We start from the raw sequence: 24,863 nt of genomic DNA, 5'->3' as shown, positions 1-24,863 counted from the left end.
TGACTCAGAGGAACCCAAATCAGCATTCTCAATTGTCCCAACAACAATTTGTACCATTTGCTATTAAGGCAACCCAAGAATATAAAGCCAAAGTCAGTTTTTGAAAAATACAACTGTGTGTCATCCTTCAAGAATCAGAAAAATTTGTTGTGTCCTTGTAAAGATAAGCTTTTAGACAAAACAACTTACCTTTGATCTTTTATCTAAGCAGTCACAAAGATTTCAGAAACTGAAACTTGCAGTTCTTAAGTTAAATAAAAGACAGGCAGCCTTGTTGTATACTAAATTCTTATATAGAAAACATCCAGGGTTACACAATAACCAATTGCTGGTGATTTCTGAACAAATACAGTTCACAATGGACCATATTCATATTGTCCTTTGGTCAGTACTTTAACTTTCATAAACTTTTCAGTAATTAACACAAGGTTTAGGAGGTTCTGGCTTTGTGTTCACCAATGAATCAAAATACAAATCCATTGGTACTGTGTCCCAATTTGAAAAGGCCCCTTTTTCAAATGAAAATGAGGTAAAAGGTTTCTTAAAAAAAGCCAACATAAATCAATGAAATAGTCGTCCTCTTCCACGTCTGCTCTTGAGATGACTGGCAGAGCGCCGGAGGGTTTTCCTCTCCTGACGATGTCGTTTCTCAGCTTCCTGCTGTTTCCTTTGCTGCTCTGACTGGAATATTAAAACAAAAACAGACTCAGGTTCCTGTAAATTTATACATCACCTCATTGTCCCAGTATCAAATATATCAAGTCAGAATTCCATTAAGCAAATCTGGAAATGTTACAGTTAGTTGCTTTGTGCTATCTTGTGTCAGACTGTAACTGTTAATTCTAGATATCCTTAGGCATTACCATTCCAAGCTTTTCAAAGCAAATGTTTAACATAGAGATATAAAAACACAGTGAATAATGTATTTCAGATAAAAAAAACAATGCTTAACAATACAGTCCATAATTTATGTTTAAATACTCTTAAGAACATCAATCCAAATTTGTGGTTACTTAGTATCTACTTTGGTTAACTAGTGTTTTCAAGCTTAATCACAGAATCACAAAATAGAATAAGTTGAGTTGGAAGGGACTCACAAGTATCACTGAATCCAACCCCTGGCCCTACAGCAGCCTCCCTGGCCAGAACCACACTATGCGCCCAAGAGTATAGTCCCAATGCTTCTTGAAATCTGTCAGGCTTAATATTGCTTAAAAATTCTAGAAGGAATTTCTACATAAAAGTAATCTCTGCTCCTGTGGCACATGATCTATTAATGTTTCTTTCCTTAATCAAAAACATGGTGGAAGATATTTTGATGTACCATGTAGATGAAATGGATCGTAGAGCCACAAACTATTATTTTCTTTGGAAGACTAAAGCTTGTCTTTAAACTGTGCATAAACTGTAACTAGCAAACTTGAACTAGCCAAGCTCAGGAAACTGCCCATGTCAAAAAGTACTTCAGCACTTATAGCAATTTCAAGCAGCCCAGGATAACTGCACTGAGAGTGTGACAGAATTACCACTGTGGAGGCAGCTGCATCCCCACTGCACCTCTTTCTGTAACCAACAGCATTCACATCAGCTCATCTCCCCCAGTCTCCCATGCACACACCACTTAAACTAAGCTAGAGGTTTGCTTGCATGGACAGCATTTTGGCTGAGATGCAAACCAGTTTAACAAATATAGCAATCAGCCCACACTGGTATCAAGGCAGAAAAAGCTACTGGTTTTAGACTTTGATGAAATTTATGAACTTCCATTTTCACTGCAAGTACAGCAACAAGAAACCCCCTATTTGAAAATACAGGTAGTTTCTCCCTGTCTCCAGACCTCTTCTCAAAGAGTCTTGATGAATCTTACTTAAGCTCATGTCGACAGCTACTTATAGTATACTGAAACTGAATGACCTTGATCTGCATCAGAAATTTTAAGGTTTGGGGTTTTTAAAGGTCTTCCATACTGTCCCAGCAGTGTAAGTACTTTGGTATTTTAGAAATCACACTATTTTGTTAGATCTATTTGCTATTGAAATTGAAAAATAAGCTGCCACATTGTAGGAACCATATTCCAATTCCCTGAAAACTAAACTGTGAAATATCAATGACAAATAGTTTCATCACTGGATGTGTCACTGGTAGCTGGGCATCAGGGGGCTGCCAACATACCACACCTGCAGGAGTCAAGTTCAGCCTCAGTTCCACTGACTTAGGAGTTGAAGTGACACCAACCCCATGGAAGGACAATTCTCTCCCCCACTAAATCTTTCCACCTACTCCTAAATACACCTGCCCTTTGAGGAAAGGGCAACACAAAGCAGAAGCTGACATTTCAAGTGACATTAAAATCCCTTTTATGCCTTGTTAATTCTAACTCTTCATCCTCTGAAAAGGAGTGCCAAGACCACATAGCATGACTTCCTCCTAGTTCTCCCTGGCTCATTCCTTAGGACTTCAGAAGATATACACAAAGTCTGTTTATTTAAGAGAAGACTTGTTAAGTCTTACTTTGTTATTTTTTTGATAGGAGAAAATATCTTCACTGCAGATGCACTATTTTTCTTTAAGTTAGATTTTTAAAAATCATTTCAATGCAGATGACGACTTTGTACATATTTCAATAAAGCAATATCAGTAAAAAGTCAGGAAAAGAAAATCCATACATGTTAGAAGCACTATAATTGAAGAAAACCCTCAAAGCTGTATCTTATCTGATGGAATCAAGTAAATTTGGCATTCTGAACTGCTGCAGTGTCTGTCTTCTTCCTGCAAGGTCTGTCTACTTTGCTCTCAAATCTCTGTCAGTAAAAGGTGACAGTTCAGCGTGCACCACCAACTGCAAGAAACCTTGTGGCTTTGCACTTTGTAAGATCAAGCTACTTAAAAAAGACCTTCTTTGAAGCCCTGCAAACCCCATTTAATGAGCTACAAGACACCAGCAGTTACAGAGTTGATAAAATTGCCAGAAAGATTACCCTACAAGGCCCTGCAGAGGAATTTGCAACTTATTCCAGAGTCACCACATTTTAAATTCCAGCAATATAGGAATCAAAAATAGATGAAAAAGGACATCTGCCAACAGATAATAATCAATAAACTAAGTAAGGTAGAAACAGTCAATAATTCTGGGGTGTTTTTTTTCCCCTTCAGGCATATCCAACATGACAATTAAATAACTACTTAGCCATTTTTGTGTTAGTCATTTCTGTTTTACCACTGAGAACAGTATTTGACCAGTGGTAAGGAGAAATGTGTTATAGCAAAGATGTTTACCTGAGGAAAACCAATTTTAACCAAAGGAAATTTTGTCAGGTCAAGTATCAATTCATATGGGTTTTCAGCTTTTAAACTGGATCCTCTCTTAGTTCTTAAGTAATTTTCCAGTACAAAAATCCCTAAGTGTACTGCAGCAGTAGCACATGCACAGAGGCATTTATTTAACTGTCTCCACACTATAAATCACCTGTATGCAATCTACAAAATTCTTTAGAATGGAAAATCAAAACCCTTGGGCAAGGTAAATAGGCAGCAGTCAACTACACACTCCATATGGAATTTGACAACCAGTATAGGACCAGAGCTCATTCCTGTGACCTGTGTTACATAAGGTCAATAATAAAGGTGGTTTAGAGCTCTGCTTCCATTGTGCTGAGACCTCTCAATGTGCTGAACCAAGAGAAAGCCTAAATTGCAGCACCCTAAGTTGTGTTTGGATCTGCACTGAGATCTGATCGGTGCTGGCACTGAAGTCAGGCAAGGCCACAAACTTGTGGTGGTACCTCTGCAAATAAACTATTAAAAGATGCAAGCCATTATTTTCCACCAGAACATAAGATTTTATGAGTGTTGCCTGAGTTACACAGGATAAACACAGAGTCCTACCGGAGGCTTTCATTTTCTTGGCAAGAACCTGAGGAGTTGGCAGCTTATAAAGAAATGAAGGGGGACATTTGCTTGACGGTTTTAAGTTCCTGTTCTTTCATGCAAAAACTTAAGTTACTTGTGTATTACCTTAAAAATTACACAGACACACACATAGATATATATACACATATAGCTCACCTTCTTTAATTTGAATGTTGCCTGTTTGCTGCCTACTGTGGTATCAGACACATTGAGTGTGCCAAGTTTTTCTTCAAGCTTTAAACGATCTTCAAGAGTTTTCCTGCAGAGAAAAACTAACATTAGTCCCTATTTTTGCCACCTTTTTACTTATCTTTTAAATAAAAGTTGATAATGCAGTCAAAACTAATCTCAATTTCTTTGAAAACTTGAAATGTCATAACTAAAAAAAGAAAAACCACTCAGGAAACAGAAAGAAAGATAAATTCAAATCATTCCCTCCAGACACTGCTTTCAATAGAAACACTTTTAAAATCTATGTAAAGTTCATTGTTTTTGCTGCTAAAAATTAACATGATTCTAGTTGAGAAAGAAACCACACCCTTCTATTGCTATAGTTTTCTCTGAAATATCCAATAAAGTTGGTGATATTAAACTTCACAAATAAAAAAAAGTAATGCTAGATATATTCAGTTTTCTTGAAATCTTATGATTTCTGAATTGGAAACACTTTTGAGGGAAGGAAGTAAGCTTGACTATACACCTGGACAAATTAATCTCCAAACAAATCACTTCACTATTTAATCCAAGCACGAATGCCTGTTTGGACACTGTGCCCAAAACAGTCTAAGTAGTCTGCTGAATAAAAGAACAATACAAATAAGAGAATGTGATAAAGACAGACCCTGGGCCCAGACAGGAGCTCAACAGAAGCACATGCCTTCAAGCCCAGTTTATCACTGAGTTTCTGTAAGGAAACTGGTGTAGAGCCTCTCCCTAAGGCACCAAATTCCAGCATTTCTGCAGACAAGGAGGTAGGTGCTGTGGACAAAAGTGACAATTTTCAGCTCTCCTCCACTGAAGTTAATGCCCTGCAAAAGCAAGCCACATGGATGTGCCCCAGTTGCTCCAGGTTGTGAGCTGCTATTTAGTATCATGGTTGCCAACATCAGTTAAGGTGAGCTGTAAACTGCAACAGCTGAGGAGTAGAAAAACACCTTGCTCCCACACAGCCTCCAGCTCAGGGGGAAGCAGGCAGACAGGGTCAGTGCTGCCTTCAGTCAGCCTCCCTAAAGGCACCTGGGAGTCCTAACATGGCTCATCCTTCTCCTGTAATGTAGGTCCTATGAGTTAAGTAGCACCCTCTGAGAATATGACATGGCTTCTATGATCACACTCTGTGCATGTGCTTAGAAAACATTCCCCTTACTGTACACAAAATTAGTTTCTTCAATTTGAGATTCTATTAGTGCCTCATTAGCTACCTCTGAAGAGGTCCAAGAGACCTTTTCTGTACAATTTCTAAAGCAGAAAATAAATCATCACAAAAATAGAGATCATATATATAAAAGAGTAGCCACCAAAGTCAAGGGCATTTACTGTGTATGAAGAACTCATGGCTGTGACCTATGCATGAAGTCTCTGAAGTCCACTGAATTTTGGTTAATGAGCCATTTTATGTAACAAAGACTTTTCAGATTAACAATGAAAAATTACTGTCAAGAACTACTTTATTTCTCATGACTAGGTACTTTGTATTTTTTTCTGTAGTATATTTTTCATTGAGTACATGTAAAAACTTGTTCCATCTGTGTGAATCGGAAAGACAAGCTAAGCCTTAGAGCTAACTGTGGCAGAAGATCAGTCACTAACATTGTGGTGGGATTTCTACATTCAAGTGAAGCCCCATTTTCTCCCCTTTGAAAGTGAACTGGAGAAATATGGCTACTACCCAGCAATTATTGAGCATGACTGCCTAGACATTGCTTCAGTCAGGAGAAAAATTAAAATGAGTAGGTACTAGCAACACGCTGTGGGGTTGTAATCTTACTGAAAAAAACCATAGGTATGGCTCTATTTATCTGAAAATGTGCAGACCTCAAATGATAGTGACTTGTACATACTGATATACAAACAACAGCTGCGTTCTTTGTTTTGGTTTGGTTTTTTTACGTCTTCCTGAACAAATTAATTCAAGGGATACATTCACACTATTATGGGAAGCGAATTCCCCTGCCCTAATGTAAAAACCAAACAAAAAAATTACCCATGCAATTTTTTTTTTCCTCATTAGAGGACAGTTTTTCAGGACATCTCCTGCTGTAAAACAGGAATATCTCTTTACCAATACTAAGGAATATCAACTATGCTTTTGTTGGCTTTCTTGGTCACCTCTGAAGACACATACATTAACTGTCATTAACTTTTTATAAAATATGACTACTATAGTTTTTGACTTTGACATTTTTTAACCTCAGTAACATACTCTTTAAAGGGACATCAAGTATATAAAAAAATCTCTTAGCACACAGATAAAAATCCTTTCCTTTTATGGTTTCCTTTCAAATTACTAGGTAGGAAACTTTGTTGTAGGGAAAGAAAGCAAGGATTTGCAGCTTTGTTGTGCAAGCCTAAGAGTACAAAAGGGGAAAATTAAACATAGATGGATTTGAAACAAGGGGTTTTATAGAATCATGAGTAAATTTTGCAGCTTTCCTGGACAGAAAAATGTAGACTGTTGGTCTAGAAAGAAATTTATAGTACGCATCACTGCTTTAAAAGTTGGGCTTAGAGCCGTGCTGAGTCAGGAACATGTCAAAAGAAACACCCAGTTTTATATAAGTCATAAACTGTTTCCTCAGGTAGAACATTATATGATTAGAGAGAAAAAGAACATCTAGCCATTAAATGCATAGTGAAGGTATTAAGGTACTTAATTATATTGGTCACAGACCATCATCCTGTAACTTGGATATATCAAATCAAAGACAAACATGCCAGCCTCACCAGATTGTACATGCCACTACAGTCTTTCCAGTTTTCAGTATCCTACTTCAATTAATTACCTTTATGCTGACTATTTATCACTGAATAAGGCCAGCACAAAACATATTTATTTTCTCCATAAAATTCTAATATGTAAAAACACTTACTAACCAAACAATTAGCTCAACACAGGCTAAATCATTATGACTACAAAATGGTAACAGATATGTATTATATGAAACAGATATCAGCTGTTGATTTTTAAATTTCTTCTAAGAATTTGACGAACACCAAACTCCACACTGTGAACAATGCTTGGATGAACACAAAGGGGATCAGTGAGTATACAGCTAATTGTTTAGACAATGATAAAAAACCCCCATGTAAGTCAATTCAATGACAGCAACTCAGAAAACAAAGGAAGTGATGCTACCACATTAATTTTTTTGGTCATCCTGGTCTGTACTCAAATTCCTCTCCTTTTTTTTTTTTTTTTTACATTTTACATTACAGCCTATTTGTGCATCTACCAGAGAGGATATCTATTAGCAGCAAATCTTAAGACATTCTCTTTTCTTTACAAGCAGCCTGTTAAAAGTCTTTTGATGGTTTATGTCATCACAGATATTTCTTCCTCTACAGGACAGGTCTGTGGTATATGCTTTTGCTTTTCCTGGGGTGAAGAAATTATTTTTCTCCCTTAAACCCATATAAAATGTTTCTCTTCCTTACAACTATCTTGGCTCATTTACTTGAATTTCAACACTATTTTTCACATTTAAGCCTTCTGTATTTTGAACAAAACGAAATCTTTATGCTTCAAATTGAGAGTCCTTAGAGTTTTCTTTGGGGCTCAGCAGCTGAATTTGTGCAAAAGAGCAGTATATGAGTAGTCTGCAGCCATACAGCCTTTTAATGAAATATTTCACTTGCACTAAGAATACAGTGCCATTTGACCAGTGTTTCAGGCTCCTTCCAAGTTACAGCTAATATGACTATAAACCTAATCACAATGTAAAAAATTATTTTTAACCTATAATGCTTTGTCAGAATATCTGGAGTAGATTTTCTCCTGACAAAGAAGAAAAACTGACAAAATTAAAAAGTTGCTTCATCATCTGGAACAAAGGTAAAAAGAAAAATAATCAGAAGACAGTTAATGGAAACATCTAAGGAAATTAAAAGTTCAGAATAAGTGGACATATTCAATAAAAAGAAGAAAGAAAAATCCCTGTGTGAAATTACTTGCTGATAAAAACAGCTAAGGAAAATATGGCAATCAGTTTTGCTGAACTGCAATAAATCCCTATTTATAAAATATCACTATTTCTACTTAAAAGAAGTCTTACAGGTACAATACGGAAATCATAGACCATCTGACTACCATAGGAACACTGTCTTGCTAATACTTAAAAATCCACTTTATATGATCATTCTAATTAAAAGGTTGAATTTTTATCAAGTGTTTCTTTATGTGTCTCCCAAAATTCCCACCATAAAACAACCAGATTGTAGAGTAGTCATTAGTGACATAAAGAAACAGCCCCATTGTATTATTCACTTTCTTTCCTTTGACTGTGCAATTTCATTCTAAATAAAACAGAAATGTTTATTATGAGATCCATCTAGCCCAACAACCCATTTCCAACATCAGTCAAAATTCTGTTCTGCACCAGCTGTGCTGCAAGAACTTTGAAGCTACTGTCTTGAAAGGTTTAATGAGTGTCTGTGCTCCAAACAATAAAATTCTATTAAATCTCATCTTCTGAAGGGCTCAACTCACCTCTGAAAAAAACTAAATCAATGAGATTTGCAGCCACCGAGCACCTCAAAGCCAAGTCCTTTAATTAATGTGCTCTTTCTTTCTTTAGTTTGAAATGCTTATCCATGTACCCATTATTTCAGATGATCACCAATTTAAGGAAATTAAAGAACCAAACCAAACAAACTACACTTAACAAACACCCTCCTAGCCTGGTATTTTGTACTGCAAAATGAAAAACAGAAATAATAAGTCCTGACATTATAAGGACAGTGAATTTTGAAAATTTCTAGATGCCATAAAAATACCCAAACAAAACAATTTTTCTTTCACCATGTTGACCCATCTTGATCCTACTCCCAAAACAGTGACTACTCATGTAGCATTCTAAACCTTTTGGACAGGCAGATTAAAAACATCCAGTCTGTTAACCTCATAGTGACACTGGTGGAGAAATATAACCAGTCTCACAAGACATCACTGTTACCTGTGAGAGCAGCACTGCACTAACACTGAGTAATGGATCCCCCAGTCTGACTCAGGAGTATCTTACTAATTTTATTTGTGTTGTGTCTCTGTCCTACTTTAAATAGTGTATTTGTTTATCTATAAAACAAAGCATACAATGACTATGTCACCTTAAGTTATACCCTTGGATCACCAAATGTAGCTTTACTAGCAAGTGCTTCCATGCCAAAACACTGCGGGCCTGCACTGTAGGGAAATACTTGAGAATCACCCACCCCCACCTATTAAAATAGGAACATTAGTCTTACTTCATTAATTTTTGTTTTTTGGCAGAGTCTTTGAAGCTTCTGAATTCCTCTCCTTCTTTAATCTCAAAAAACTGAGGTTTTAGTAATGTTTGCTGATCCTCCTTGAGCCTTTCCTGCCGCTTTAGTTTTTCCTCTTGGCGTAAAAGCTTGCGCTGTTTCCTGACCTCTTCAACCCAGCCTTTTTCATCATCTGAACTCTCAGAACTTTCTGCATCACTTGCTTTTCCTTCTGGTTCTTCCTCCTCTTCCTGCAGACAAAAATAGTATAAAATAAGAAATCATCAACTAATTTTCTTTCCAAATCATTCCTGCAATTGGAGTACGTGACAGCTTTTACACAGATACAGCTGAAGAGAGCTACAACTTTTGAACAAAAGCAGTAACAGCAAATAAGCTGAAAATATATCACAAAGTTGTTACCATCTACATATTTTATGTTTTTAAAACCTGTGTTTGTGCAAAAACAGTATTGCATCTAAAAACTAGATTAAATTTATAAATGACAATTATTGTAGCTGATAAGACATTTCTTGCATTGCCTTCAGCTTTCTGGGGTGAAAAGTCTGAAAGCCTGAAACAGAGGAAAAAAAAACTCCATAGGCTTTCTTAATCCAAATGGGAAAATATTTTACCTGTCCTTGTGCTTCCAGTTCTTCTAAGATCTTTAGCTTCCTCTTTCTTTTCTCACTTATTTTAGAAACAAGTGGGTTAAGTAGCCTAAATTCTTCACTCTGCTCATCCACCTGGAAATCTGGATTCTCAAACATGACCTTAAAGCGATCATCTTTGAGAAGGCTGGGCAGATTCTGGAACAGGAGCAAAGCATGAGCAAGTTAGACAATTCTGAAACAGACATTAACAAAATACGTAACACTTTTTCTTAATTAAACAAAATTAATAACCAGCATATGAAATGCCAGTTGCTTTATCCTTCCAGGTCAAATAAAAATCAAGATTTATGCTTATTGTACTTTAACAAAGATTGTTTTAAGCTACCTGTAAGCAAGAGTTTTTTTAATACACAGTACAGACACTTTAAATACACAATTACTAATATTTTCAGATAAATGTTTCTCATACATTGAGCCAGCTAGTCTGGAGACATGTTGATATCTACTGACTAATCAGCAGTACCTGCAAGGCAAATATACTGCCTGATGGGGATGAGTCTACAACATGTAAAACAAATTATAAGGGTACGTATCTTTATGTAATGCTACTATTATTTTAGTGTAAATACTTAAGAGGAAATGTTGTTATACATATTATAACACTTTTTCTTCACTACTTTCACACACAGAATGTAAAAGGCAGTTTAAATCATGTCAAAGTAAAATGAACTCAGTGTAAATTATGCTGCTGGTGAATTCAGAACAGTTCAAGCTACTAATTCATCTTAGGAGAAGACCAGTTACTGTCATTTTAAAATCATTGCACACATAGCTTTTTAATAGAAAATGTTAATTTTTTAACATTGCTCAACTTATACCAGCATATTAATCCCATCACTGCACTAGGTTTTCATTGTTATTGAAGAAAAGGAGGGTGGAACTAAGGATACAGAAAACAAGAATAAATTTCAAACACAAAACCAGTGCAAATGTATAACTTTCAACCACAACAAAAAATTAAATCCCAAAGCCTGAAATAAATTGCTTGTCATAGGACTCTAATACTGTTTGAGAAAAATAATCTCTATGTACATTTTTATATACACTCTATTTAGTCCACTTAATAACACAATCTCTAGGTACTTCAGTCCCCATCTACTGAACTCTCATTTAAGTTTCACCACCAACCTATCTTTTTAGTAGTTCATCCTTCCTCTAACCTCAACACATAAAATTTCATTATTTATCACATGCAGGCTAGTGTCTACCTATCATGAATGCTATATTCCTGTAAGAATGAGCACCTATGAAGGGCTACCTATAAAAAGCCCACCCTCCCACTAGATACTAAACATTTACCCATTTCTTCAATTAAAAACTTCTCATAGCAGAGTAGTAGAGTACTTTTAACATCCAGAAGAACTCCTGTTGCATAAAAGCAAACCATTTTGGCTATTCTATAAAACATATTTAACTGTATATACAAAAAAGGCAATTGTATCTTAAATTTTATAGATAACATCTATCCTGTCATGCTCACAACCAAAATACCAAAAACATATGCAAACAACAGGTCTTGTTTGAACAGCTGTGGTACTGAGGCTGCGTTAACCAGTTTTTGGAGTTCTGTGAAACCCATATTACCTTCACAGTGAGTATTTAATAATTTTTAGCATCAAGTCACTATATGGCTTTTTTTGTGCTACAGCTACAGTCAAATACACTTAAAGCCACTTACCAGAATAAGTTATTTATAAGAAACAGAGCCAATAGTATTTTGAATCTCTTCGGCCAAACAGCAACAATTAAAAAAAGAATCCTGTAAGCATTGCTAGTTCTGTGCTCCCAGCTAGAGAATTCACCAAAACAAGAGCTCACCTTTTGTTTTCTTTTTTTACTAAACTGTTGCTCTTCTCCTTCTTCTTCAATCAGTTTGAGTGCAAGTTCTTTATTAACTTTTGGGAGTTTCTAGAAAGAGGAAATCAATTAATAAATTAGCCTTTTTACACATGCAACCTACATGCTTTACTTACAACTGTTGCAGAAAAGCTCCTTGACTAGTTCCAAATATCTCTAGGTACTAGTAAAGTAACTGCCCTTAGAGAAGATTTAAGAACTTGTATATTATTTTTAACTTCTAATGCATCACCTTTAGAACTTTAAAAGCAACTCTTTCTCCTTTTATGTTGAACAGATCCAATCTAGAAAGTTACTAGTTATAAACACAATACAATTTTCATGTATCTCTTTCCAGAGTATCATGTTTCAATGGCTTAAGTAATTAATGACAGAAATAGAAAATGCAAAGCTTTACCAGTGGATTATTTGCTGAAGTGGCGAATGAGATGAGACCTGCTCTTTTAGTTTGGTATCAGCCTTTCAAAATCCCACACATGAGAATTTTGTTTCCATTCAAGAAGTTCTATAAATTACTTTGTGTGTGCAATGATGAACACATTCAACTCCTAAGTCACTACATCTCTACGATACACTTAGGAATACATTACTCTTTATGAATACCTTTCCCCAAAGTATACCATTTATTTCTAGGATTTACCTTCAACTGAACTCTCTGTGCACGAGTTTCTTCTATCTTCTGCCTTATTTTCTCTCTTCTATATTCTTCATAGGCAAAAGGGTTGGCCATCATTTTTGCCTTTGAACAAACAGGAGGAAGTAAAAAGAAAGTACCATTAATACAGGACACAGTCCATTATCTGCATGGAAAAAAAATCTAGCCAAAACAAAAAACCACAAAAAGACAAAGAAAACCCACAGCACATATATTTTACTGTTAAGAATAAAAATTGACAAGATTCAGCCATAGTTACCTTATGATAAAGTCTTATATCCATGAAGAAGCCATGCATATACGCTCTGAGCAATGATGATCCAATGAGATGAGCAAGGCCTAGGAAAAAAGTTCCAGAGAATTTCAAAGAACTTTCACATATAAAGAACTTCTATTCCAAGACAGTCACTTCACTTCCTTAAGACAAACAAACACTGCCAATGCAAAATATCAATCTAACAGTCACAGTCATGACATCAAGACTAATTAAAAGTGGGAATAAGAATCGTTTTGGCCAGCAAAAAATTTTAAGCTTCTTCAGAGCAACCAGATCCACTTTTCTTGCCATAATACATGTTACTGAGCACTTTTTAAAAATTCCCACATGCACTATTCTCTATAGAACTTCACAAAGAATTCCAGAGGATGATTTTTGGGAAGTCCATAGATGTTTGATAATCCCTTTTTTAGTGTGATAGATTTTTCAATTAAAGAGTTTTGCCCTGTGTCAAACCCAACACTCACAGTCAGAGGTAAACTAAGTAAACTGGAGCAAAACATTGCAATCAAACCATGTAATGGACAGAAAAAGGACTAAGTGCCTCAAGACAAGGTTGCTTACCTTCTCTGCTATATAATTTTCAGTATTTCAATTTCTTGAAACTATTAGCCCTAGAATGATATGCATTTTCTGAAAATTACTACATTCAAATAGGGTAGCCTTTGGTTGCAAGTTCCAAATTCTATTTCAGCACCTCCAAAGTATTTTGACAACTAAACCAACTTTTCTTCCTATGCCTTCCATGTGGCATATGAAAGCACAACAGATTCCCAGATGCGTTATACCAGCAAATATCAATCACCTTCTTGAGATAAAAATCTGAGAAATACTAGTGTCTTGTGTTATACTGGTTGGGAATCAAAGAACTTAGAGCCATCAGTCTGGAATATTTATAACCAAGAAAACAAGAGAAAACTACTGTCATTGAATTTCTAGCATCCCTCATACACCACACTGATATTACAAAAATCAGATGTGTAAATGTTCAAAAACTCAACAAAGAAGTGAGCCAAAGAGTGTATATAACTGTTTTACCTAAATTTTCAAGATCTTTTCTGGTAACAAATTTGTAATCATCATAAACAGTGCTTTCTGGATTCTCTTCCAGTTCTTCAGTCAAGTTGTCCAAGAAGGAACACCATTTTGGGGCAGGTCCTAAAACCTGTGGATATTATGGAAAGTTTTAACATTGCATTTTCTTACAGAAAGCCTACAGTTAGGCTCTTGGCTACTATGCTACAAACAAATTAATCCCACAGCACTTAGAGAACACAAACCTATTGCTTGCATTACCAACAAAGAGTACTATAGATTTTGTGTTATTTTAATTTAGATCAAAGTTTCAAGTTTAACTGTTTCAAGTGGTCCCAGTCTGATTAATTTTTTAAAAGCTTAGAGCCAAACATTATAGAAGAAATTACAAACTAATGGCACTAGATAGCAACTAATTTGTAAATTGCTGCTGGATCTTGAACTTGCTAGGTTCACTATGCAATCATGTTAAATCCTACTCTACCCTGTTTATCTTAATTATAACACCACAGATGTTATATGTATTAATTATAACACCACAGATTTAATGTATTTTATTCGGGGATAAACCCAGACTGTATGAATAGATAATAGAAAATATTAAGAATACTTGCATATTTCCATGATGAGGCAAAAGATTTGTTTGCCCAGTGTTAGGTAGCACTATCAATGTATTTTTCCATATAAGTTTCCTCCAATTCCCCAAATTAAAAATCAGCTCCCTTTACTTTTCCCTCCTGCTGTTCTGATTGAGATTCCTTTCCATCTGGACTCATGCAGCCACACTCAGCTGTTCCAGTAGTCTTATTTTAGCAGGGGAGTTAGCTGCATGGAAAAATCTAACACTGCATTTCTCTCCCTAGTGTAAATCAGCTGACATTTTAGAATGTTAAGTCACCAGCTAAATTCCAGTGGGACTTTTAGCAAGGCTTTGGATTTGTTTGCTAAAAATTCATGTTAAAAACTCCAGTCAATCATACAAATGCTTGCGACACAACAGCATTTTAAGATCCTATTCAATTAGGGAAACAACTAGAAGTGATTTTATTTATTTAACATATACATAGCTTGTTTTAACTTGATTGCTGATTAACTGTATGAGATAATGCTGTTCATTTAAAAAGTGTGTTTCTTCTAATTTAAAAGTCTTATTTTGAAGACAACTACACTCAAAAAACCCTGTAAAATTGTGCTCTGGACCATAACATTTTATCTATCATATTCTTGCCTGTAACACTCAAGACAATAATATTTTATTCTAGCCCACTACTGTCTCTCTGTATTAAATACAATTTATCTTCCTAAGATCTCAGCCCTAGCTGAAACCATTACATGCCAAATGAAAAGTGCACTTTTTTTTTTACCATGCTGCATATTTCATTCCAATTACGAAGCACTTCCAAGGAAATACCCAAGATGTCACTAACAAGAAACATTTTACCCACTTAATTAACCAAAATCTCCATGTCTGCTCCAGGAATAAATGACATATATAACATTCAGACTGACTTCTTGCCAACATTCCAGAATCTTTTGTCTCCATCCAGATTTTAATTTTTGCTTTATTTCTCCCCAACCCACTTATTTAAATAAGCTTTTATATTAAGCTTATATATTAAAAAACTTTTATATTGAAAAGAAAGCAGTCTAGATCTATTAAATGTCTTCATGTCACTTAAGTCAGTTATCTGTGCCTCATTACCAGACCATCAAAGCATGACTACAATTTTGTTTTAGATGAAGCAGTTTGTCCTTCTTACTAAAAAAACTCCCAAGCTGCTTACTAACTAAACAAAACTTCTCTTTTAATAAAATTTAAGGACAATATTCTCTCCTATATGCAAAGCCTGACACTTAGAGTAAAACCTTTCATGGGGCATAATCTGTGCCATGAAATACATGGAGCAAAAACCTGATTATTCACAATCATCTGTGAAATGAACTGGATGATCAGATCATAGAAAACAAAGTGGGGGAAATGAGATAATTAATGGAAAAAAGTGGTGGCAGAATACCAGGAAAAAATAGAAAGTCCAACCATTATTAAAATTTTGCATGTTAACTGTCAGAAAGGAAAACCCACAGAGATATCTGTGTATGTTTATTACCTTATTTCCCCTTCTCCCACCCTGCTGAAACCACTTGCCTACCTATTCTAGGACACCTTAGGAGCTCTGCATCATGCATTAAAATGAAACATTTTTTAAAGCTTGGGAAGAAATTAAAAAATAGCAAAACAAACAGTATCAGCCACAATGACAAGAACATAAATAAGAAAATTTTGTCCTTCTTTTGCAATAGTAATTCTTCACATAATTTAACTGCTACTGCATTTTTAACAGCAGAATTTAATGGTCCACTGCCAAACAACAGCTGTCCCATGATGATGCTAAAAGCACTCCAGAATGCCAAGCTCCAGGGCTCCGCCATTCCTGCGCCCAGATACAAAAGCAACAATTGACAGGGTTGGTTTGCACTGGGCTCCAGGGACAAGGTGGGAGAAGTGAAACTGGCCTGTCTTCCCCAGTTCATGACATTCCATACAGTGGCCACATTGCAACACAAGTGGGACCCTTTGGAGCCACTGTCATCCAGCACTGGCACCACCTCAGCCTGGCCTGCAGTCCCTGCTTAAAGCCACCAGAACAAAACAAAGCTGTGGAGTCTGTGTAGTCAAGTAATATACTGGCAATTTGGAGTGAAAAGGCACAAATCTACCACACCTCACAGAGAAAAAGGCACTGAAATTGACAGCACAAATAAGAAAATGTTATGAGGTAGGTAATTGCATGCAACTTAAGTGACAGATATAATTTTTACAATATTCATGATATGCCAAATAGGTTTCTCAGTAAGTTTTAGAAAAGTTGCACTCAGTCAGTGGGAAAATAATTATCAAATGAATGCACATCTATGCTTGGCTTTTATCCAAATACTTTTTAGCACAGGAAAACCAGACGTGAGCACCAACAGTGATCAAATTAATATTTTTTCCTGTTTTCATTATTATGCTGCTTTCTGTAGGATAACCACTTCTAGAGACAATTTCTGCCAATTGCTACTGAAAGTCAGAAAGACTGCTTTGAAAATGTTTTTGCCCATCAAGAGAGGAGCTTCCCCCACCAGCAGGGCCCAGTTGGCAGTGAGTGAGGGGGTGCCCTGCTCCCCTCCCAGCACCTTCCTCCTTCACTGGAAATGGCACCCAGGAGGTACCAAAGCACAGCTGTCCCTCAGTGTCCCACCACCACACTGCAAGGCAGAGTGACAGATGGGTCACACCAGTGCCCCCTCCCCACAGCAAAACTTACTACTACCACGGTAATGCAGACACCTCACCACTGCCTTTCATCCTATTCCAACCCATAGAAAGTAAAAAAGTGGACTTAATAATTATTAGTATTGTGCCACCTAATATCAAATTTTTCTTACACACATTAGAATATTTGTCTACTTTACACAAAGAAAACACAAAATATGAGGAGTCATCTAGCATGCAACTGAGCAGAGACAAGTCCGAGACCAAACTGTCAAAGAAATGGAAGAGAAAAATGTTCACAGAAAAATATTTTTTAAATATTGTAAAAAAACTTCAAAAATCACAGTTCTTTGTATTCTATTCTACAAGATGTTTGACTTCGTAATCTTGTGGCACCACAAGTCTTACATGGTCCAGAATGTTCTTCTGGCCATGCTTAATTCCTGAGCACTTCTGTAGAAATATCACCCTGTCACTGGCCTGTAATTCTCCTAAATTTAACAAAGCCTAGAACAGCATAGGTATTATGCCCAGCCCACAACAGACGCTCCTTATCTTCATTTGAAATACCAGATAGCACTTGTACACTTTTAAACACCACTCAACAGTTTAACAGCCAGCTCTGTAGAGCTCTTACAGCCCCAAAAACCTGCCCTAATCCTAACTAGTACTAAACATGTTCAACTACTTAAAAGTAAGTCCAGGATGTGTAGAAGCTTCCATAGTCAGATATCAAGATATTTAAATTAAACTACTATGAATGCACATCCAGACAAGTTTTGTTAAGTATCTGTTTGAAGGTTTCCAAGATCAATTCTACAGGAGTGACTGAACAGTTGCTCTTTGCTTCTCAGGGAGTAAAAACAGGTTCCAATCTGTTTTTCTGGATGTTAAACAGTAAGTTCCTGAAAGATTTCAAACAAGGCAGTGATAAACTCTTCAGCAATAAACAAGATGTCAAATATAGTAAGACCAACCATCCCAATCTTCACTGGTTTGTTTTAGCAATCTGAAATACGCAAAATGCTCACAGACAGCATTTATCGGATTTGAAAATTACTCAGTAGAATCTGGAAAGTTTAGACTGTCCAAATTTTCTCTAGAAGACTAACTTAATGTATGTGGACAGCATTTAACCACACAGTTCCAGAGGCTTTGGAAAGCAGAGGCATTATTTGCTGTGGCTGCATGAGATTCAGAAAAATTTCAGTTTCACAAAAATGAACTCTGTAAGGCTGTATCATGCCACACCATAGTGACAGAGCTAGTAACAAAAAAGCATGAAAACACATCTTATCACTGTTCTTCTGTATTTTAGAAGTAAAAGCTTCTATCAAAAATCTATGTGTTGTGGTACCTTCCACACATTTTGACTAAGACCATTACTAAATAGCAAAAATGTACTAACTAAATAATTCACTGCCATATTATTTGAATAATGGTGATTACAACAAAAATAGCACATATTTAAGGTCTTCAACAGATATCTAGGTACAGTATATTGTGAAAAATTATTAATGAGTTGGTGGAGACATTTTGAACAAGTCCAGTACATGTGAATGCAAACTGTAGCCAGGACTGTGAAAAGCAGCAAGGAGGATTTCTGAAACAGTAATGCTTGCAAAGGAATAAATACATCACAGAGACACTATAAACTAGAGCTGAGTTAGGCATCAGAAGAGTGTAACTCTTAGCAGCTTTTTAAGTGGCAATAATGGGGAACAGCAAACAACAAATTTCAGATGCAGTCTGAAATATTGAAGAAAAACATTATATAATCTGAGTGCTTGTAATGAGATGGGACTTGACTTCAGAATCCAAGGTGGCTCATCCATTCCTCCCTTCCCAATTAAAAACAAAACCAAAAAATAAAATTTAAAGCACTTCAACAAGGAGATATTATTTTCTAGGCTATACTGTCTTGAAACTAAATATATTCTATATATCCAACTCTATACATATTATATATATAACTCTCTCTCTATATATATATATAAAACTATATATAACTCTATATATATTATATATAATATATTCTATATATCCATTCTATATATCCAACAAGCAGAGATTATTTTCTAGGCTATAATTTCTTGAAACTAAATATATTCTATATATCCAGCTCAAAGACTTCACATACATATTTACCTACAGCACAAAAAAGAATTCTTTGGAGAAGACGTATAGTAACAATAAAATCTTAATTTTGTTTGTTTGTTAATGAAATGGCACAATATAAAGCATTTAAAACCTTTAACAGGATATAATTGCTGGAGAAAGCAAATGCACATCTATGCATGCATATTCTCAGTTTCAATCACACCATTTAATAGGAGAAAGATTACAAAAGGTCTAATGAGGGAGGTAAAAAAAAATTATGATCCCCAGGGTGTGAGGAGTGATAGAAATGTGCAATTGCATTTTAAACATAATTAGCTCCCTAATTGCATAGCCAAGTTTAATTAATGCAATTACATGCAATATTAATTACTATTCATTTTAAGAATATTGTTTTCAATGTTTTGTTCTCTAATTTTAAGAATTAGACAGATCTCAATATGTAGTAACTTTGAAAAGTTTCCATTTAGATGCATTGAGAAGACAAGAGAAGAAAGAACACCTCATTGCACCTTGTTAACAGTTAACATTAAATCAATTGCAACTGGTAACTCAAAAAACCCAATGGATCTTTTCTAGCTTGTAGATGAGAAAAGCTGCAGCTCTCTGTTCTTGTTACTATGCTTTTGGCCTTCAACTACAGCCAGCCAAAGAGATCAGCTCGTGTTAAGAAGGAGCCTTGGGATCACATTATCTTGTTATGTTTCTGTCTACATTTCCATACACAGCAATTCCCATAGCAACCAATATGCTCCAAACAATTTGTAATTTTGAGTTCTCCATTCTTTTGTAATCTTCATTCTTCCTATGAATGCTCTACAATCAACTCCAATTATGCTCTGTTAATCTCGTAATTCTATTTAATGGACTGAAGAAAATTATTTGATTCTCTAAATTAAATTGGTTTGGGGAATAAACTCCAAACAAATTTCCCATATATTCTTCATAATTTCATGTTTTCGTTCACCCTGCATCATATGGTGTGAATTTGGTGCTTTTAAAGATATCAAGTAGCTCAGTGGAGTATAGACATGACCAAGAGAGACTAAATAGCACACTCTCCCCTTTTGGCACACTACTGACAACAGCACTGCAGTTGGTTTTAAGCCCACACACTCAAATTTCACTGAACTATACAATGAATTGGCTCTTTTCACTCATCCTAACTCCAGCACATCCAGACATTTTTGGCATATTCATTAATCAGTGAGGTTGAATACCTTTCACTATGCTATGGACGCTGCCAAATCAACTATTTGGAGGTTTTACTCCTTAGAGAGCACGTTAAAGGAAACATTGCTTTAAAGACCTTCCCAGTGTTAAACAAGAACTCCTGCAGGAACTTGCATGCATCTTCTAGAAATGAGATTCTAAATCTCTCCACCCTGGTAGTTATCAGATAGTAAGTACTTCTAATTCTAAGCAGTTTGGCTTTATAGTGGTGGTTTGGGGTTTTGTTTTTATTTTTTTTTAATCACATACTCTCTGGTCTGATAAGTACTACAGTCAGTTAACCAGTCACAGGTCTGCTCTCACTGTGAATGCTCCTTCTATCTTTTGAAGGAGACAATGGTCCAGTTGCTCATAATGTTGGGAAAAAAACCCTCAAGCAAACAAAGTTACTCCTTAAAACTGTAAATAAGGTTACCAGAATAGCTCTTTTCCTCACAAGACAGAACTAAAAAGGGACACTTCTTAAGTCACCTGTGACTTACCAGCCATGGCATGAAGAGTAGAATCTGATGCCTCCACCAATGTCCCTATCATGTTCTGACATACATAAAATAAACATTTCATCAGTGTTGCTACAGATCTGTTATTTATCAGACTCCCTACAGGTTGTAAATATTGAGATAATGTGAAGTCAGAAAGATACACTGAAACTTGAAGCACAAGAAGACACTACTTTCACACAAAGTCAACTAATCAAATGAAGCTCAAAAGGTAAAGGGAGAGTGGCTTCTCAAAGTATCTGTTACAACCATGACCTGCTTCAAGCACCTCCCAAAAATACCAGTTGGAAATAATTCAAGAGTTACCAAAAGTCTGTCTTTATTCTACACAGCAGGTTCTATGGCATACCAGCTGTAAAAAGAGAGGCAACTAGGAAAATTGCCTTAATACTGTACAGTAAGTTCAGCTGGGACTCTCTTCACTGGTTTTATTTATCTATGGACATGTGTTGATTGTTTTTCTTTATCCATGAAAAAAAAAGTGCAGATGAGGTATGATCAGCTGATTTAATGCCTTACTGACAGTAAGTCAGGAACCACATTTTACTCTGGCCATCCACACCTTCCATTCCCTACCACATTTCACTAAGTGCTCATACCAATTCCTTTGCATAGGTCCTGGTACTCATCAAAACCTTCACAAAGTCAATTTACTGTTTAGGGACTCTGTGTCACTGAACCAGCACAATCTCCCTCACAACAATACCACTTTTATGGTTTACACAGTCTAACAAAAACCTCCATCCCATCATGACACATTAGAAAGAATAAATTCCTTGCAAAGTTCTTCCCTTGCCTTTACAACTGGGACTACAGTAGAGGCAGACAATGAAATGGTAAGTGGGAAACTTCATAATGTCTTGGCCTTCCTTTTAAACAAGGAAAGAAGTTCTACACAGCTTCCAACTGTTCTAATATGTTCAGAAATCTGTTTCTCAAAACATAATGGCACATATGCCATTCTTCTTACTATACAAAGGACACGGGCCATCAACAGACAAAACTTCCACTACTAACATAGATGAGAGTAACACATGCGTTGGTTTCAGTAAGTACGCAGCAGCCCCTGACAGCAATCTAAATTAACAAGTAAGAACCACCAAAAATAAGCCAGAAATGCCAAGTCCCAACATGTCCCCTTATCAATTTCTCTTGATGGGACAGGAAAATTCCTCAACTGTCTCACTGTGTAGGATCTTGCCTCTTGTGCTTTTAAGTGGCTGGGAACAGAGTTCTTACAGTACACACCAGATGCCAAGAAATGTTACAGCATAAATATCTTTACAGTCATTAAAACAACACATACTTGAGGATGATCTGTATTTTAGGGAAATCTGAGGAATGCTACAGACATAAAGGTAATGGCAAATCCAGCTGTTTGTCTGCCTTACATGACTGACAAACTACCAGAAATCTAGGAATGTGTGAGTTTCTAATAACTCCCTACTATTGCAGGTTAATTGCTTTTTGCAAAACTGGGAGGAAGACTTCTGAGTTTATGCAAGTACTGCCAGACAACACAAAGGGAAGGAAAAGCAACTACCTGTTGGGAATATGCAGCTCCTCCAGATAATGAAGATAAGCTCAGCATAAACCAACTTCACTGAAGAGCATAATGCTAAAGAAATTTTGCACAATTCAGGAAATATTTTTAAAGAGAAAGCAGCTTTCAAATAAATACCTGAAAGCTTTCACATACATGATAGGTTTTTTTTACTTCTAAGGTCTTCTCTGACAAAAATCTTAGATCTTTGTAAATTCCACTATTTCTGCATAAAAGAGTCATAACTCAAGACATTTCAATTCTGAATGTAACACAGAAGATGACAGTTACCCTGTACTTTCAAATGCAATGAAATAAAGACTGAGTTGAAATTATTACATGGAGAAAATTCTCACATGCTTTGTCTTTTCTGATTCAAAAGCTAAAACACTCCAGTTCTTATTACATGCTGATAGACATGTAGTACATGTACAAGTACAAAACTTCCATTCAGCAATTGCACCTATTCATTATCTGTGACTGCCTCTCTCTTCATTGACTGAAGCTAGGCAACTGCATCTCTAGATTTTCAGAAATCAAGGGAAGAATAGATGGATCAAAGGAAAGAACAAGATCAAGTTAAGAAATAAAAAATATCTTTCAAATACTCAAGGCTTAAAACAAAGGGAGCATGCTCCCCCCTCAAAACATGCTTCTTAAAATAAGAACGCAAGAACAGAATTGCTTGAGAAACAGTCACAACACTAAAAAGCACATGACTCTTTTCTCAGTGGTAAGAGCAATCACCTGGTATAATTCCATACAACTGCTTTTAAGAGTTTTCTCCTGTGCTCTATGAAAGGTTTAACATAAACTATATGTATTACTTCACAGTCAGTGTGCTGCTGTCAGGTCAAAAAATACTGAAGAAATGCTGCCTAGTACACCAACAGCCACAACAGCACTAAGCAGGGTTCATACACATTTATAATCTAGACTAGTACATCATCAGCACCAGAAACATCTAAAACAAGTTTTACAGGAAGATCAGAAATTGTTTCCTGATCATCACACATTGGTGTTTTCCTTCTATATACATGTGATAAGTGGGACTGTGTCTCTCAGCCAGCACATGGGAAATGGAGGATATCCTTTGTTGGGAATAAGCCCAGTGTGTTATTTTTCAGTTTGAAAGTGTTTAGGTTAAAAGTAGGAAGCTCACATTTCTGCTTGTGAAGATAAACAACTTTTTTCCTATGCTTGTAAATACTGTGAGATAGGTAATGTATCATTCACCAGACTTTTTTTTTTTTTGTGTGTGTAAAGGATTAGACTGTTCTGGATGGAAAACACAAATTTGCAAGATTGATATATCAAAACTCAAAATTAGTTTAAAGGCCCAAAGATGCACTCAAGTATCTTTTTATTAATGGAAACTTTCTTCTTTGACACTTGGCAGCCCTAAAGCTCAACCTAATACATTATTTCATAACAACCCTTCTTTCCAGTCATTTCACAGTTTTCAAAATGAACAAACTAAGATTAAGACCAACATTTTCCATTTTACGTCACAACTACCATTTTATTTTACTATACTTTTTTTCCCAGAATATGAAATGCTTCTCTACATTACCTATTGTTTCAGGATAGAAAAAAATCTCTTAGCACAAGCCAGTTTCATGGTTGCTTTCTACTTTACCAAAAACACGTTAGGGAAGGGCTATATTGAACAGGATGAACAACTGTCTTCTAGTCTTCCAGAAAACACAGCCTCATCACATGATCTTCAAGACAACACTTGAGGCAGCACCTATACAGAATGACCTAATACTGCCAATCAGAAGACATGAAAACATTCTAAAAGAAATCAAAATCTTGCACTCTACTGGAAATCTGTTCTATTAGTGTCAAAATGCCAAACACAAATATAATAAGAATTGCATTGTCTGATTCATAGCTTTTACCACACTAGCCAAAAATCTGTACAGAAGGTCTCACTGTAACTGCATCCACAAACTATCTGAATGACAGCTGACTGTACAGAACACTGGCCCTAAAGGTATGAAATACAAAATGTGGACAGGTAGGTTTGTATTTCTATCATATAAAGACCCAAAAGAGAAAAAAAGACAATCAGCAGATCCCAAATGGATAAAATCTAAGTCTCATATTAATAAAATTGTTCTAAAAGTCTGTGATCATAGAGCTAAATGTGGAGAGTATAACACAGGGGAAAATTCCCACACTTCTTAAAGTGAATAATGACAGACTGTAAAGACAGGTATCTGATGGTCATAACTTCTTGTATAGAACAAGTGAGAGCACCCTGTCACAGACTGACAGAAAATACCTATTTCAGATAAATGCTTTTTCTGTCTGTGAGTGAACTGAAGACAATTTTGACCAATT

At 35.9% G+C, this 24,863-nt stretch overlaps 1 protein-coding gene across 1 annotated transcript in view; it reads right to left on the bottom strand.

The window, feature by feature from the left end:
- Positions 1 to 274: 274 nt before the first annotated feature.
- The window catches only part of NOL10 (nucleolar protein 10), a 49,728-nt gene continuing 25,139 nt past the window's right edge, over positions 275 to 24,863 (bottom strand). The window contains exons 14-21 of the mRNA XM_058019615.1: positions 13,868 to 13,994; positions 12,812 to 12,891; positions 12,538 to 12,636; positions 11,859 to 11,948; positions 10,002 to 10,175; positions 9,370 to 9,617; positions 4,066 to 4,168; positions 275 to 681 (exon numbers count right to left, since the gene is read on the bottom strand). Of these exons, the coding sequence (XP_057875598.1) occupies positions 562 to 681; positions 4,066 to 4,168; positions 9,370 to 9,617; positions 10,002 to 10,175; positions 11,859 to 11,948; positions 12,538 to 12,636; positions 12,812 to 12,891; positions 13,868 to 13,994 (1,041 nt within the window). The 3' untranslated portion in view covers positions 275 to 561. The remainder of the gene's footprint in view (positions 682 to 4,065; positions 4,169 to 9,369; positions 9,618 to 10,001; positions 10,176 to 11,858; positions 11,949 to 12,537; positions 12,637 to 12,811; positions 12,892 to 13,867; positions 13,995 to 24,863) is intronic.

The sequence above is a fragment of the Melospiza georgiana genome, chromosome 3 (assembly GCF_028018845.1).
Source record: "Melospiza georgiana isolate bMelGeo1 chromosome 3, bMelGeo1.pri, whole genome shotgun sequence".
Lineage (NCBI taxonomy): Eukaryota > Metazoa > Chordata > Aves > Passeriformes > Passerellidae > Melospiza > Melospiza georgiana.
The sequence above is the reverse complement of the archived record's forward strand: the minus strand, read 5'-3'. Positions and strand labels throughout refer to the sequence as shown.